Raw genomic sequence first — 16928 nt, forward strand, 5'->3', positions numbered from 1 at the left:
TTAGCTAAATTTCAAAAGCTTAATATCTCTGACCCTGAATCAATATCAGCAAATGTTCCTTCCAACACAGAAACATTCTCTTTGGGGTTATCTCATTTTATTAATGTTAGGTATCTAATGTCTTCCTTGATTTAATGCATAAAAGACCTATAAATATATTCAGTAAGTAATCTTTAAAGGTATCAAAATTAATGTATGATGTAATCACAAAGTATGATTTTTTTCCTTTTATGCTTTGTATTAAAAACTTAGAGAAACTGAGTTGCCTACATTTTGCTTTGACTTTCAGTCTGCATTTGATTTCTAACTTAGTTCACTTGAGATAAAGCTCTAATACTTTTCAGTCCTTCTGCTCTGTCAGGTATGTTTGTGAATCTCACTTATTTCAGTGGATAATAGTTCTGTAATTCTGGTTTAGCTGGTGACAAGTCAGATCACTATCAAAAAGGAAAACACGAATGAATCCCATCTGGACATTCAAGCACAGCTAATAGTTTTTCTTTTTTTTTGTCTTGAAAACATTCAGATAAAGTTTCAAATGGCATAGAAACAAGAAATGTGTCAACCATGCCTACAAAAAGAGCCTTAGTGATGTCATTGGTTGTTTGATGAAAGCAATGAAAACATTTCTAAAGTTGTATTTGTGATTCTGAAAGCAATGAAGAAAACAATAATCAAAAATAGATTAAAAAAAGTTTGTTCACATTATTCTGACTGTCCTTATGCTGAGGCCAAAATGAAGCTGATCCTGGACATGTGTAGGAAAGAGAGTGAGAAGACAAATTTTAAAGAGAACCCAGCCATGCTCTTGAACCTCGAGTACAAGGCAGGAGAGTATGTGACCACAACTCCCTCCTCATTCAGTGAAAGCTTAATTAACCTGTAAAAGTCTTGCTAAGCCCATTTCTAGTTCCAGATGTCCCCTAATTCCTGAAGGCATTCTTGCCTTGTTACCTAGAATTCAATCATCTCTCTTTGCTGATACACAAACAGTTCACATAATACCCAAGCACCAATATTTTTGTTTTATGGACCAGAAAACTGAAGGACTACATGAATTTCATAAGACTTGCTGTAACGTCTTTAATCAGTGGGACACTTCATGTCGAATCCCAGGATACTCAGTGAGCTTTCACATCTACTCACTCTGTCATCATCAGCATCAGCATCATCAATCCAGAGGCAGATCTCTTAAAGGAGTCATACACAGTATTTTTAATAGATCTCCATCTGTTTTCTAATTAAAAGCCCTGAGCAGGATTATAAAAACTACTGAGGTGACCCCCTATTTCTAATTGGTTATATTAGAAGATACAGAGTAGGGAAGTGATCGTGCCCCTGTACTCGGCACTGGTGAGGCCGCACCTCGAATACTGTGTTCAGTTTTGGGCCCCTCACTACAAGAAGGACGTCGAGGTGCTGGAGCGTGTCCAGAGAAGGGCAACGAGGCTGGTGAGGGGTCTGGAGAACAAGTCTTATGAGGAGCGGCTGAGGGAACTGGGACTGTTCAGCCTGGAGAAAAGGAGGCTGAGGGGAGACCTCATCGCTCTCTACAACTCCCTGCAAGGAGGTTGTAGCGAGGTGGGTGTTGGTCTCTTCTCCCAAGTAACTAGCAATAGGACGAGAGGAAATGGCCTCAAGTTGCGGCAGGGGAGGTTTAGATTGGATGTAAGGAAAAATTTCTTTACTGAAAGAGTGGTGAAACATTGGAACAGGCTGCCCAGGGAAGTGGTGGAGTCGCCATCCCTGGAGGTATTTAAAAGACGTGTAGATGAGGCGCTTAGGGACATGGTTTAGTGGGCATGGTGGTGTTGGGTTGACGGTTGGACTCGATGATCTTAGAGGTCTTTTCCAACCTCAATGATTCTATGATTCTATGATTCTATATATATATAAAAAATATTTCTAAATGTGATACCAAACAAGTTGCATCTGTTGTCCTTTCTTCAGTCATTTCTCCCAGTTGATCTGCTGCAAAGCATTCTGATCAACAGCTTCTTCTTCTGACATGATTGAATATGCAAACACCACACTAACCATGTCTGGCTAAAACCTTAAGGGCATTTCTGACCTAGTCATGTTAGCACAAGACAACTGGACCTTCCAAATCCGAACTAAAAGAGTTGGTCTAGAGTGTATTAAGTATGTCAGGCATCTCACTGGATAAAGCTTAACATCATGGGCCTGGCTGAATTTTGATCTGCCATCCATGGCTGCTTTGCTGTCCCTGTATCAGACTTTGTCATGTATAACTGACAATGCATAAAGAAGTTCTTTGAGAAAAAAGTGGCATTTATTCTGAAGCAGGATGCATTTCCTTCCACACCGCTATGCTCACTAATCAGTGCCAGGAGCCCTCATTCAGACCTTTCATCAATAACAGCCAAGGATGAGGGAACAGAAAAGCTCTGCAGTCAACTGTGAAAGAAAATTTATACTGTGCCAAAACCAGTGTAATGCTTAGCCCAGAGGATTTCGGAGTTAAATACAGAGGAAGAAGCTGTTGATCGGAATGTTTTCTAGGAGGTGGACTGGGAAAGATCACTGAAAAAAGGGCAACAACTTATTCATTTTTGCTTGGAGGATGTGTATGACCCTGTAAACACTGTATTAACTTTTCAGTTAGGAATAATGGGCTTGGATCTCTTCACACAAGCTCTGCAACAGCAAATCATTTATATCAACATGCAGAAAAGCTGTAAACCAGCATTCCACTGAATGCTAAATCTGTCAGAATTGGGAGGCAGAAGGTCGCTGCCACTAAAAAGTAAATTAATATTTTTGCCTTCTGCTGAAATGCAATAATATATCATCAAAAATGACTGTATTAACTTGTACTATCAAAAACAATTTAGAAAGTTTAAAGCCACTCACTTTACCATAAGGAAAAAATTGTCATTGTAGCCAAAGCAAGATCTGGCTGCAGCTATGACTACTGAATTATGGGTATGCCTACATGAGTTCTGTTTTAGTATCCTTGCTTCCAACAATTTTTGAGTGACACAAGTGTCCTCCAGAACATTTTAAAGGTCTACTGAAGCATTATATAGTCTGTAAAAAGTGAAAGCAAATAAAAAAGACATCACAATGGAAAAGTCACACAGGAATACCTGGTGTGGGAGTCATGCCGTCTAATTTTGGTCATCTAAACTTCAGTCCAACTTAAGATAATTCTCTAGGATGTTTCTAGTGGCTGTTTGGAATTGCCTGTCTCTCTCCATAGACCAGATTTCTCTTCTTCATGTAATGGAACACATAATTGGCCAATACCTCAAAATACACCTACATGTTCTATCAGTTTTGTGCTCTTTGCAGCTCTAAAACAGTACAAGTTTTATCAATAAGTGTTCATTTAGGAGACCTGACATGATGGTCTTAATCCCTTGGTTTGGAAAATTCCAAGCTGATACCAATTTATTCATATTTTAAAAATAATTTGAAAAAAATCTGTATCTTATTTTTTCTATTCTTCAAAGTTGCCAAATGTTGATAGACAGAAAAATGTGTCCTTGTTACAAGAGGTAGTTTAAGCACAGGTAATTAATGTGTTGTTCTTTCACAATCTTTTAAAATGAAAACTGGCAACACATCTCAGGTCAAATAGGAATATCATTAAAAAGGAACATAATACAAGTATATTTACAGCATCATCTGAATTTGCTACTGTCAGGAGTAATTATACTGAATTACCCAGTACAGTATAGGAAAACTCTGTACAGAACTAATATTCAGGGTACTGTACTTTATAGAAAATATAATGCTAAAGAGCCAAGAATATAGTATCTGCTTAATCATGTCAGAAAAATATTCTAATTCTTTGTTTCTGTTCCCTAGAAATTGCCTCTGTCACTCACACATACAAATACACAGCTGAGACGTTTTCTTCAACCTAACTCTGCTGCAGACGGCATGCCAAAAAGACATGCTAATGTAAAAGTTTTTACAATATGCCCTGTGCCCCTACAGACTAACAGTCATTCACTGGTAGCAGACAGTCTCATTACGGATGCTTTAGGAGCTGAGTGAGATCTCTCTCTCAGTTCTTATATAGCCTCTGTTACTATCACCTCAAAAGCTTCTCAAATATGTCCAACACAAATTCTGATATATCTATGCAAAATAAAATATAAATTAATTATTTCTACAATTTATGAACTGTTAGAAATATGGCTTTCTGATTATTCTTCATCTTTTGGTGGTAATACCTTTGTTACTGCACTGGTAAATGTGGCCCACTGTGCCAAATACTGTTACTTTCTGTATAGATCATATGCAAAGAAGCAGCGTAGTTGAATGCAAGTGAACCCCATATAAAGGCATTTTATAGAAATACACATTTTTGCTTCCTAGCTATAATCATTAATGAAAGATTGACTAAATCTGTGTTACACACCCTCAGGGTGTTTGAAGTGGTTTAACAAGATTGCCCACAGAACATGTTTTTTTTAAAAAAATGCAGTTTTTTAAACACCTGCATTTAATGGTTGTTACAATTCTGTAACGGAAAAACGCAGACTGAGAATCTTGGTTCTCCACTGAAGTGGAAATAAAACACAAAAAGAACTTTATAAGCAATAAATTAAAGACCCATCCAGTAAATCAGAAAAATGTCTCTTTATGTATCCAGTGCAGTGCTCATATGCTGCTGCATTTATAAGATTCCAAGAGACGTGTTTTGAGGATGACCTATTATGCTCTGAAAAATACACAATTATTAGACAGTGGTTATGTTTACTTTTTCTGGATCCTAGCCTACTTATTTATGTTGTCTAGGGTACGTATAGATGCCCTAACTAATCATGAGATGCCTATTCCATTCTGTTAATCATATCCAAAAGGTGGGAGACCATAGGTCCATGCCTCCAGATATGCTATATATATTATTGTATACTCTATGTTTTAAGATGGATGCCACATCTAACTGTTGTACTTGAAAACAATGCAAAAATTGCTTTTTACATTAGCAGAATCAGGCTTAGGCATTGCATGGAACAGCACACGGTGAAGCTTACATTTTTAGCCAGAAGAGAGTATCATCTGACATCCTTTTCGGGTAAATCCCTTCCAAAAGATTTTCCTTGTGTTGCTGACCAGTTTGATAGAAAACCAATTGCCATTTTCTACTTATTTTATATTGAAATTAATTCATTATGCCTTTAACATCCCTATCAGAACCCTGAGCAAAAGACAAATAATCAATTAAGTACGATTTTAAAAAGCATGACCTGAAAATCTTTCCATTCTAAGTAAAAATATAGGCAATTAAAGGATCTACGATAAAATATTATTCTAATAAATGTTGGTGTTACTAGAAATACTTTTCATGTAACTGTTTACTTCCCTTGTGTGGCACAATCATTTTTGCCAAAAGTGTAGTATTTATATGACATCTTTAATAGAAAAAAGGCACTTCTGCTGACAGCTGCTTAATGCATTTTTGGTTAGCGAAAATTTAACAAAAATCTGTAGTTTTGTGAAGCTGACACATCAGCAGCAGATGGATGACATCGGAAGCACCAGGCAAATGTAAAGGAATTATAGCAGGAGTAGAGGGGGCTGAATTTTGCCCACTGAGATTACAGGCTACTTATAGTTTATATACTGACACAAATAGCTGTAGCAGCGCAATGTTACCATAGAAACTTGTAGACCAGTAAAATATTCCTCCAGCTCTCCACCAATGGAGGGACGGGAATACAAAGCTTGATGTGGTAATGAGAGCCACCGGAGGATGATGAATGTGAACTGATTGAGGGTGGGGATTAAGTAAGACCTTAACAAGCCTTTAGGAGTGAAGAATGGCTGTGACTTCCCTGGTTAATACAGTGGCGTATTTTAATTCTCTAAGATCTCCCACATTTGTTGACAGGAAAATGTTTCACTGAAACGTTGCTTTTTTCCTCGGGATTACACTGTCAGACATCTTTCGGATGTTTTTTCTTAATTATTTTGTACTGGTTTTACATACTGGGGGCTTTGGGGGAGGGGGGCACGATTCAAAATAATACAGACTGTGGCTTCAGACCTCAGAAAGCTGATTTATGAATCAAATTAAATAAAATTAGCTGATTTAAACTAATTTTAGTGTCTGCACCATTTAATATTTCCTGTATTTGCAGTAAAAATTGCAAAATGAGCTACTGTAATTCTCAGTGCATATCTAGAAATCTATTACTAATTCACTCACTTTTCAATTGCATATTCAGGCATTTTAATCTGGTTAAGGTCATAGAGTCAAATTTTTTATATGGTTATTGCTGATTGTTTTGAAAAAGGTAACATCTCCATCAGTGGAGAACCTTACAATTTGCTGGAATTTCATTAAAAAAAACCAACCTATGTCTTTTCTACCAATAGTTTTCATGGTATTCTGAACACTTTCCAAGATACATTTGTACATATGCTGTCTAACTCATACCACAAGAACAAGTCCATCTGTTTAAACATACTAATTTTGTCATGCTAAATGGTACATGTTGGGGGTTTACTATTTAAAATGTTAATACTACAATGCACAATTTGGTTTTTTTAATATACACAATAGTGTGTAGATATTACCTCTCCCACAATTTATTGAAGACCAAAGAAAATATACTATATAATCCATACTACCGCAATTCATCTGTTTCCAAACATTTGCAGAACTATCTATATGCTGCTCTTTAAGATGAAGGCTAGACAGACTGAAGGATTAAAAAATGAAACATCTGAGATAACTTAGCAAGTCAATGAGATGGAACTCAAAGTTTGTACTTCTAGGCCAATTGTTAGGACTAGATAAATGCTATATTTATCACAGACCATGTCCAAATGAGCTATCAAATATGGAAATCAAACGAATTGATTACTTAATATCACATTTATCACATTTATAAATGTTTATCAAAACATTGTTTTGATTATATCTGCTAAAGTTACCTTGCTGTAGCTTGATCATCCACATCAGTCTTTGATTTCTGAGGGGTCACCTGTTCTGATGAAAAGGCAGCCCTGCAATAGGCACAAGAGGATATTTGGAAACACGTTATATCATTTAAATGGGTTATCATTGTGGATATTATACTTCTTACAAGTGTAACCACAGTGATTTTGGATTTTCTTTGAGAAACTTTTTTCTGTATTTTTCTTTAAAAATATACATAATATATAAATATATATAATATGTAAAGAATTATATATATAAAATATATATATATAAAAAGAATATATATATAAAGAGCTACGTAATGCTTTAGTTCACTAGATTACTGCATCCACTGAGCCTTTTGAAAAACTAGTATTTCAAGACTAGCTGTTTTGCTAGTATGGATATAGTAATAAAGTGGAGTTTCTTTACTGTTTCAAAATTATTTTAGCAATAAAGGAACTTTTAAATACTTTTCTACTACCTGCTAAATAAATTTTACTTATTTAGTAAAGACTAACATTTCACTTATTAAGTAAAGTACTGATTTTTTAAAAACTAAATAAGTAAACAATTACACTTTCCTATTTTTACTTATTTGTATGAACAGTCAGATTGGTCACTACAGGAATACTAAAATTATAAGAAATTATAAGAAAGGGAGAAGGTGGCTGATACAGTTGGAAATGAGAGTTACATGCTTCTTTAGAGAATCTTTCTACTAGGATGGTAACGAAACCATGACAAGTTGTGTAGCTGTCTTAATTATAAGCCATGAAATTACAGGTTGGTTAAGTAATCGTTTCCCAATTTAGACCATGTGAAATGTGCATTTAATTAATGAATTAATTTAATAAATTTATTTTCTAAAATTAGAGCAACCTTTGCAGACACTCAAATAAGTTTAGAGTACTTTACGTCAATTCATCTTATGTTAATGCCTTCTATTATAAGCCTTTGCATGTGCACAGCTTTTTAATTTACCACTTTCTTTTTCTCCACTTTGCTCACACTCTCTTTTTTACTCTCCCTTTAAAGCATCCGTTTAATATGAAGGAGTATTTGCATTAACAACATATATAACTGTGGAACTAAAATTGTGAAGCAGTTTTTAATTTTTTATGCAGTTACAGTTGTTTTTTCTATTTGAATAAATATCCAATGAAATGTTCTAGGCTATGTGAAAATAATTACATTTCTGCAAGGAAGGAAGTCTTCATGTGCTTCTGTGACATTGACTATGGAGGAACCCTCCCAGGTAAATTATAAAGTCTTTGTATTATAAATAAATGTAAAATAATAATCAAGGTTTGCGCACGGGATTGTGTTGCATTTCTAAATCTACTAAGAAGCAAAGTAAGCAAGACATACGTCGTTGGAGCCTCTGAATTTTCTGAAGTGGTCCTAGAGAAAGAAAAGAGTAAACATTTCAGAAACCAAGTAGCAAAATGCTAGTATTGAAACACTTTGCAAGATTTCAGACCAATCAACAGCAATTAATTTTACTTTTCCTTCCTTCCAAGACGGTATTTTTCTTTGTTTCTTAATGTGGAACATAACAAGTTTAACTCAAGTAGCATAATACTAAATCCTAATCATATTCTTAATATGTTAGTAAGACAATCATTCTTCAATGAACATTCTCCAGTCAATCACTCTGATCAATAGTGTTTTGTTTTCAGCACACAATTCACAACCAAAAAACTCAATTACAGTGAGCTGCTTATATTCTTAGCTTCAATTGCAATTTCTTTTAAGTGTTCTGTAAAGAGTGTTTAACCAGCTTGGAACTGAGGCAAAGCACTCTAGAAGTTTACATGTCATGCTTGACTATAGAAGGCTAGAATCAGGTCTTAGAATCAGAAAAGGTGAGTAAATAAATCCTCACCAAAAAAAGCCACCGACCCATGATTGCTGAACTCCTTTCCTGAGGGCAGCAGAACAATCAGCCGTTCTCATATTTGAAGAAAAGACACAGCTCTTTTCTCCACCCATCTTTAAGACTGATAGTAACCTTTTAAAACTGTCGTTTTTATCATCTATGCATAGCACTTTATTTCCTGAAACTCACAGGTGAGTAAAAGGCTTTCCTTTGGTGACTATTATTAGTTATAGTAATATTCACAATTTGAAATACCTTTCACATCTTCAAAGCACTTTTAAAAGATAAAGAAATTAATCATTTAATGCCCATCACTGTTTAACTGGCTGTCCTTGGTGACATTGTTGTTAGATGATCCAGGAAGGGTCATGAAAGCCTCGTAAAGAATATGCCTGTATTTTGGTCTTCTCTGGACTATGAAAGTAGAGGAGTAACTGGATAATTAGTGTTGAGAAGGACACAGGAATCCCAGCATTTTGCTGGAAGCTGGGCAGATGCCATATAGAGGATGCATCCTATCCTATGCTTTCAAAACTACCGTGATCATAGTGAGATATTGAAATGAAGCCAGATAAATTCATCACAGTTGACATATTAAAAATATCTATTAAGCACTGACTTAAAAGAAAATAAACTTTAGCATCTAGGAGCTATCTTTCTGCTGGGTGCTGAGTGACTTTGAATCTTGGCCAAACAGATGGACAGTAGTAAACACAGAATAAGATTAAAAATAATTGCTAAACTTGGTTTTAAGGATTCATATTAAAATCTTCCAGGGATAGAGATTCCATAAACTTCCTATCTACCTGTCCTGGTTTCAGCAGGGATAGAGTTAATTTCCTTCCTAGTAGCTGGTACAGTGCTGTGTTTTGGATTTAGGATGAGAACAAAGTTGATAATGCACCGATGTTTTAGTTGTTGCTAAGTAATGCTTACACTAGTCAAGGACTTTTCAGCTTCCCATGCTCTACTGACTGAGAAGGCTGGAGGTGCACAAGAAGCTGGGAGGGGGCACAGCCAAACTGGCCAAAGGGACATTCCATACCATGTGACATCATGCTCAGTACATAAACTGGGGAAAGCTGGCCGGGGGGGGCCGCTGCTCGGGGACTGGCTGGGTATCGGTCGGCGGGTGGTGAGCAATTGCACTGTGCATCACTTGCTTTGTGTATTATTATTATATTATTACTATTATATTTCAATTATTAAACTGTTTTTATCTCAACCCACGACTTTTTCTCACTTGTGCTCTTCCAATTCTCTCCCCCATCCCACTGGGGGGGGAAGGGGGGAGTGAGCGAGCGGCTGTGTGGTGCTCAGTTGCCGACTGAGGTTAAACCATGACACTACCTAACACACAAATGTATCTGTTCATTTCTGTTTCATTTAATTTCATTGATATGCATGAGACTCATGTTGGAAGTTTCCCAGATTAAAACTAGGGAAGCACAAGGCCATGCTGCAGCCAATAGGGGACCTAAGCAAAGAATATAATGAAAGTTCATTCATGAATATTTTAAACCATCAATATTCTGCTTTTAGATGAGACCACAAAAAATGTTCTCTGTTCTCTTTCTGATCTGCCAGAAAGCAACCACAACTTTAGAAATAAACACTGAACATTCACCTGCAAGTAACTTTAGCCTGAGCTTTTATTCTAAACTATTTCTTGGACACCTTACTGAGAAGTGACTAAGCAGATCTTGAGGTTTTGTCCACACTGTTAACCAAAAGGGCCCAGGATTAGCCCCTGCTGCCAAACCAAATGGCACCAATAGATTCCTGCCCTTATGGCTGGTTGGTCTATAGCAGATTTGTCTTGTGGAGAGTTAACTGAAATAGTCCAAAGCAAAACCATGAAGAAAGCATACAAGCATTGTAGAAAAATTTTGGGACCACTTATGTAACTGTGCTGGTTTTGGCTGGAATAGGGTTAATTTTCTTCATAGTAGCTAATATGGGGCTATGCTTTGGATTTGTGCTGGAAACAGTGTTGATAATACAGGGATGTTTTCGTTATTGCTGAGCAGTGCTTACACAGAGTCAAGGCCTTCTCTGCTCCTTACACCACCTCACCAGTGAGTAGGCTGGTGCACAAGAAGCTGGGAGGGGACACAGCCAGGACAGCTGACCCCAGCTGACCAAAGAGATATTCCACACTGTATGATGTCATGCTCAGCAATAAAAGCTGGGGGAAGAAGGAGGAAGGGGGGGACGTTTGGAGTGATGGTGTTTGTCTTCCCAAGTAACCATTACGCGTGATGGAGCCCTGCTTTCCTGGACATGGCTGCCTGCCAATGGGAAGGAGTGAGTGAATTCCCTGTTTTGCTTTGGTTGCGTGTGTGGCTTTGCTTTACCTGTTAAACTGCCTTTATCTCAACCCATGACTTTTCTCACTTTTACTCTTCTGATTTCCTCGCCCATCCCACTAGGGGGGAGTAAGCAAGCGGCTGCGTGGGGCTTAGTTGCCAGCTGGGGTTAAACCATGACAGTAACCTCAAGTCGCTGGCACTTCACATACTCAGACCTCAGTAAATGCTGGGCATCAAGCTGCTAAGAGCCCAAACAAGTATTTAGGCATGGGATGCTTTCTCTTCCCATGCCATCTTACTCATTGAACTCAGTCCCTCAAAGAATTGCCCTGTTGGCTCACTCCCAAAATCAGCTCTAGCCAAGAATTAGGAAATAACTAGTGATCACCAGTACTTACCGTTTGGTTTCCGCTGTTTCTGTCGTGGTCTTACTACTCGAAACTGGAGGAGGCATCCAAGATTGCCTGTCAGTGTTAACAAATAAATTCTTGAATATTAGTTTCATGCTATGGGGCTGAACAGCATACTATGAATGTTAGAATGTCAGAAGTGGTGTAGAAATACCTGGAACTTTTCTTAAATTATTAGCATTTTGAAATACTGCATACAGATACTTTTTAGACCATTCTTTTCCAGACAATTGAATTGGAAATAATATAGTAATTTTAATTACTGTTGGGAAAAATGTATTCTCTGACTCTAGGTGGTCTTTTCTGCAACCTGAATGGTACAAATAAATGGGTCATTCATGGGAAGGAAAACCAGATAGAATGTACAAAGAAAAGGGTCTCAAATATCAACCCAAGAAACACATTCATGCTGGTATTAGAGGTCACATAAACATCACAAGCACTTTCAGTTCTTCTTTCCCCGCCCCCCCTCAAAACTATCAATCTGTCAATTGTTTGTGAGGAAAAAGCAATTGCACCACAAACAGTGCAATTCAGTGATGGCCTTTCACATCTTCAAAGAGCCTGAAGAGAACTACTGGGCTGAAAACACCATAAACTTCCACCAAACAAGCAGGGCTGTTAATATGAAAACGATGACTTTTTAATTTCTACTTTCATAATTCTACTGATCACAATTTTTATGCATGAAATATGGAAGAGAAAATCACAAATGGACAGCATTTGCAGCTGGGAAGGATGCATAAAAATATGCCTATCATCGCCAGCAATACATTTTAAATGAAAAATGTAGTTCTTTGTTCTACACACAGTTTTTATTCTTGCCCAGATAGTACTATCTGAAATCCAGATTTTTAAAGCTAGCTGTGTATTATACGGAAAACCATGTGGTTCATATGTACTGCAATAGCACAGGGTCAAGTTTGGCATCAGTGAGCTACAAAGTTTTAAATTTAGATACTGAAAAAGCCTATGCTTGCTGAGCTGCAGCAAAGAGTTAGCATCTATCGTGCTATGTCCACAGGGCTCACAAAACTGCCTCTACAGAGACAACCTTGCAACACAGCACTCCCATGGAAAAAGCCACAGCATGGAAAAGATGAATTCTTGAAGCTTGCTGAGGAGTTAGAGCGTGCTAGAGGAGAAAATTGGTAATGGTGTTTTACATAATTGTGATACATTACTGAGGTTTAATAGAGTGCTATATATCTTCTGGCAACCAATAGACTAGACTAGACTAGACTAGACTAGACTAGAATATTTCATTTGGAAGGGACCTACAATGATCATCTAGTCCAACTGCCTGACCAATTCAGGGCTGACCAAAGTTAAAGCATGTTCTTAAGGGCATTGTCCAAATGCCTCTTAAACACTGACAGGCTTGGGGCATTGACCACCTCTCTAGGAAGCCTGTTCCAGTGTTTGACCACCCTCTTGGTAAAGAAATGCTTCCTAATGCCCAGTCTAAACCTCCCCGGTGCAGCTTTGAACCATTAACCAAGAGATGGTGATAATTAATACCTTTTTTTCTTGATTGGAGAAGTTGCAGCAGTGTTTGTGGATGATGCATTGGGAGTCCAAGATTGTCTGTTAAGGAAATATACTTAATTAATTCATTAATCTTCAATAAGTGTATCATTTTAAATGAAAAAAACAATTATAATATGTATCCCATGAATGATAAAACTGTATATGGTAAATGGTACGACTATGTTTATAAATGCCACCTGAAATATTGGAAGTACCTCAAAAGATACAAGATTTGGCACACCTTAAGGGATTCTGATGCTTAGAGAACAGATGTGTCTTTACTTGATATCCAAAGTAATTTCTGACTTCTTAAAATCTTGCCTTCTGTACCTACACTTCAGTCTCCAACCACTGAAATATTAATGTCTTTATTTTTCATACTTTAAATTTTGTTTCTTATTCAATTATGTCAATGCTGCTCTGTTTTATGATATGCTTGTAACAGGAGCTGGTATTCCTCATACTTCTAACTATATAAATTCCAAGCCAGTGATTTTTCTCATAAAGTTTATCAAAAAGTTATTGTCTTGTCCTCTGCAATTCTTAATGTAATGAGAATAACTGAAGAACAGAGCTTTACAAATCATTTTATTGCTCTCTGGCAGGAAAAAGTATATACCATTTAAGTCTCACTTAAGTCCCACTTCAGAATTCATGGTACGTCTATTAAAAAATCATCTCTGGCCAAAATAACATAAAATCCAATTTATGTGATGTTTCATGTGTCATCATCACCATGATTTACAACATAATGGTGCAAAATCATAATTTAAAAGAATGACCTCACTTGAACTTCAAATGCCAGAGATACTAATTTGCTCTTCAGAGTAATATCTCAACACTTTGCAAGATGGCATTTAATTGCTGTGCTCAGTCTTCACTAGGAACTATAGTCAGTGTAATTTATTACTGATAGCACACTACTGACATTGATGAAGGCACACAGCAATATATTTGTCCCTTTACATTTATAAGTATGGTGGTTGAGCTCTTCTGACTTTCATTTTTTAAATAAAAATTTCAATCAGGTAAGAGCTGTAAATTCTTTAGAAAATAAATTTTAAGTGTTGTGTAGTCATATTATATATATAAAGTGGCCATCTCTGAATCATAACAACTTTTTAAATAACGTGTCAAAGATTTTGTACTAACTTATTTTAAATCAAAAATTGGTTTCAACCTGTTTTAAACAAAAGACTGACCTTCTGGCAAAAGAAAAGCTTTCCACTGGAAAAATCAGTTAGCCTATCTATCAAAAAAGTAACTTTTATGTTTTGGTACTCAAGTTTTCCATTGGCAATGTTCAATGGCATTTTCCACTGAAAACCTTAATTAGAATTTTTTCATGTAGTCTTCCCTCAGAAATACATATTATATTTGGTAGAATTCATGCAGAAAAATGTAGAGCTCTAGAACATACCCACACTGAACTGTTTTCAAAACACTCTTATTCTTTCTTTTTTGCATTTTAAATACTGTGTTTCTTAAAAATTGCTATGCCAAGTAAATGTGTAATCTGAGCTAGTCTCTCTTTTAATCTATGTGGAGAAATAGGCATTTTTAGGGAAAATTCCTCTTATTCTAAAGAAAATATCTGAGAGACATCAGATGAATTGTCCTCCAAAAGACCCATTTCCTCCTCACTGGCTATAAAAAGAGTCTATGATAACCTAGATAATAGAGGTCTGCATTCCAGATGTCAGGTGGTGAAATGAAGCCTACTATTAGGCCAGATGCCATACAAATTATTTCTCTATATATTCTTTGTATGTACATGTAATCAAAAGTTATGATAATATATAATACTTAGATGATAATGCATGATAAATGATACATGATACATGACACATGATAAATTATTATACATAATACTTAGATGATGAAGTTTCCAAAACTCATACCTGTTGCTTTGCTTATTATTCAGAGTTGGAGACTTATTTATTTTATCAGTATCACTTCTGGCTGGAATTCTGTCAAAAACACAGAAATCATTTATAATACATACTCTAGATCTTTTTTAAAAAAAAACACTTTCAATAAAATTAAAAGATGGAGTATCACTTTGCCCTGTGTACAGATTAAAAATTCCCCAGTATCAAAATAGTTATAGAACAGAAGCTGAATTAATATAAATTTAGTGCATTAATATCTGAAGAGTCTAAGTAGCTCACTGAAAAAACCTGTTTTAAAAGGTTATGTTCAAACACTAATTGATATACTATATCAAGCCTCATTGTTGTTAACGGTTAATTTATTACAACTCCTCTGAATTAGATCAGAATACTAGAAAGAAAACAATGTTTTTCAGTCAAGCAGTACATAAACCATCCCCTTTCCCTCTTCCTCACCGTCCCTTGAGGGATGCAACAGTCTTGTTTTCTTTACAGCTTTGAGTGATCAATGTGATTTGAAAATACTCTGGTGTAAAATCCCTGATAAAGCATAGTAATGACCTACAGGAATAACATCTATCAACGAAGTTAGATTGTTTGTGCTTGAATTGATTTTATTAAGCCATGAAATTTACACTAAGAAACAGCCACGTGATTTTTCAAGCACTTTATGGATTCCACAGCTGTTGCCTAAAACCCTTCCAAATTTTCACAGAAAGCACCGTGTAGCTATCGTAGCTGAAACAGCTTAAGTACTTATTTTATTTCAACTTTCTTCCCATATATGGAATATCCTTTAATAAGAACAGGGGAACTCCAAAAAGCTCAAATATAAAGTGATGTACATTGAAATAGATTACAAGTACTAAGTTGAGAGGGTTATCTTAAATATTTGGCTAAAACAGCTGAAACATATTTAGAGCTACCACTTATTTACATATAGAAATTACTTAATTTTAGTTATCTATTCCCATCTATAAACTGAAGCTATAGATACAAAATAATTAATCCTAGAACTGTAATCTAATATTATGTACAAAACATTTTGTATCCTGCCTTCAGCCAAGTATCACACAGTACTGTTGTATTCAATGAAAAGCATTCAAGGGAGCTCTGGGAACACAATCCGCACCAGCATGTGCTCTGTGCCTTTTTCAAATCTTAAATTTAATTGTGCAAATAACTATCTCATATCATGGGCAGCTTGTGACTGTGACCGGCAGTTACAGTTACTCGAAAGATCACTAGAGGTCTCACTGAACTTGCTAGCATTACTACAGATGCAAACACGAGCGTGTCTTCTAATTCACAACTGTCCAATGAACCAGCATTTCTTTCATGTTTCATTTCGTATTTTCAAAATTTCAGCACAATACTTTAAGTAGTTCTGTATTTGCTCATTTTAAAAACTTAAAAGGTCCATCTGGCATCCTACTCCACTGCTGCCCAATGTAGGAGAAGCTTTGAAAAAAGTGAAAGAAAGGTAAGTATAATGTTATCTTCTCCTTGTACAACTTTTCAGCTTCTGATAAGCAGTGGTCAAAGAATATCCTCTGTTTGCACCCAGAATGCTGTCTCCAACAGATACCTTTGGATCAATGATCCATTTACCCATCTAATGTTTTTCTGAAACAATTTAAATTTCTGGCCTCCACAATATCCTGTGGTGGTGACTCCTACAATTAATATATGTGTTAAGGGAAAAACAAGTGGTGTTTGTTTGTTTGTTTGTTTCTTTCTCAGTCTTTCTTTCTTTCTTTCTTTCTTTCTTTCTTTCTTTCTTTCTTTCTTTCTTTCTTTCTTTCTTTCTTTCTTTCTTTCTTTCTTTCTCTCTTTCTTTCTTTCTTTCTTTTTCTTTCTCTCTTTCTTTCTTTCTTTCTTTCTTTTTCTTTCTCTCTTTCTCTCTTCCTCTCTTCCTCTCTTCCTCTCTTCCTCTCTTTCTTTCTCTTTAAATCATTACCTAAACATTTCATACAGTATCTCCTCATTCTTATGGTG

General features: G+C 36.1%; 1 protein-coding gene across 6 annotated transcripts in view; it reads right to left on the reverse strand.

The window, feature by feature from the left end:
* The window catches only part of SCEL (sciellin), a 76298-nt gene that overhangs the window by 18620 nt on the left and 40750 nt on the right, over positions 1-16928 (reverse strand). For all 6 annotated transcript variants that reach the window (XM_076362435.1, XM_076362417.1, XM_076362412.1 and 3 more), the window contains 5 exons: positions 14940-15008; positions 13030-13095; positions 11497-11562; positions 8276-8308; positions 6919-6990 (listed from right to left, as the gene is read on the reverse strand). In XM_076362435.1, the coding sequence (XP_076218550.1) occupies positions 6919-6990; positions 8276-8308; positions 11497-11562; positions 13030-13095; positions 14940-15008 (306 nt within the window). The remainder of the gene's footprint in view (positions 1-6918; positions 6991-8275; positions 8309-11496; positions 11563-13029; positions 13096-14939; positions 15009-16928) is intronic.

The sequence above is a fragment of the Aptenodytes patagonicus genome, chromosome 1 (genome assembly GCF_965638725.1).
Source record: "Aptenodytes patagonicus chromosome 1, bAptPat1.pri.cur, whole genome shotgun sequence".
NCBI classification, from domain to species: Eukaryota; Metazoa; Chordata; class Aves; order Sphenisciformes; family Spheniscidae; genus Aptenodytes; species Aptenodytes patagonicus.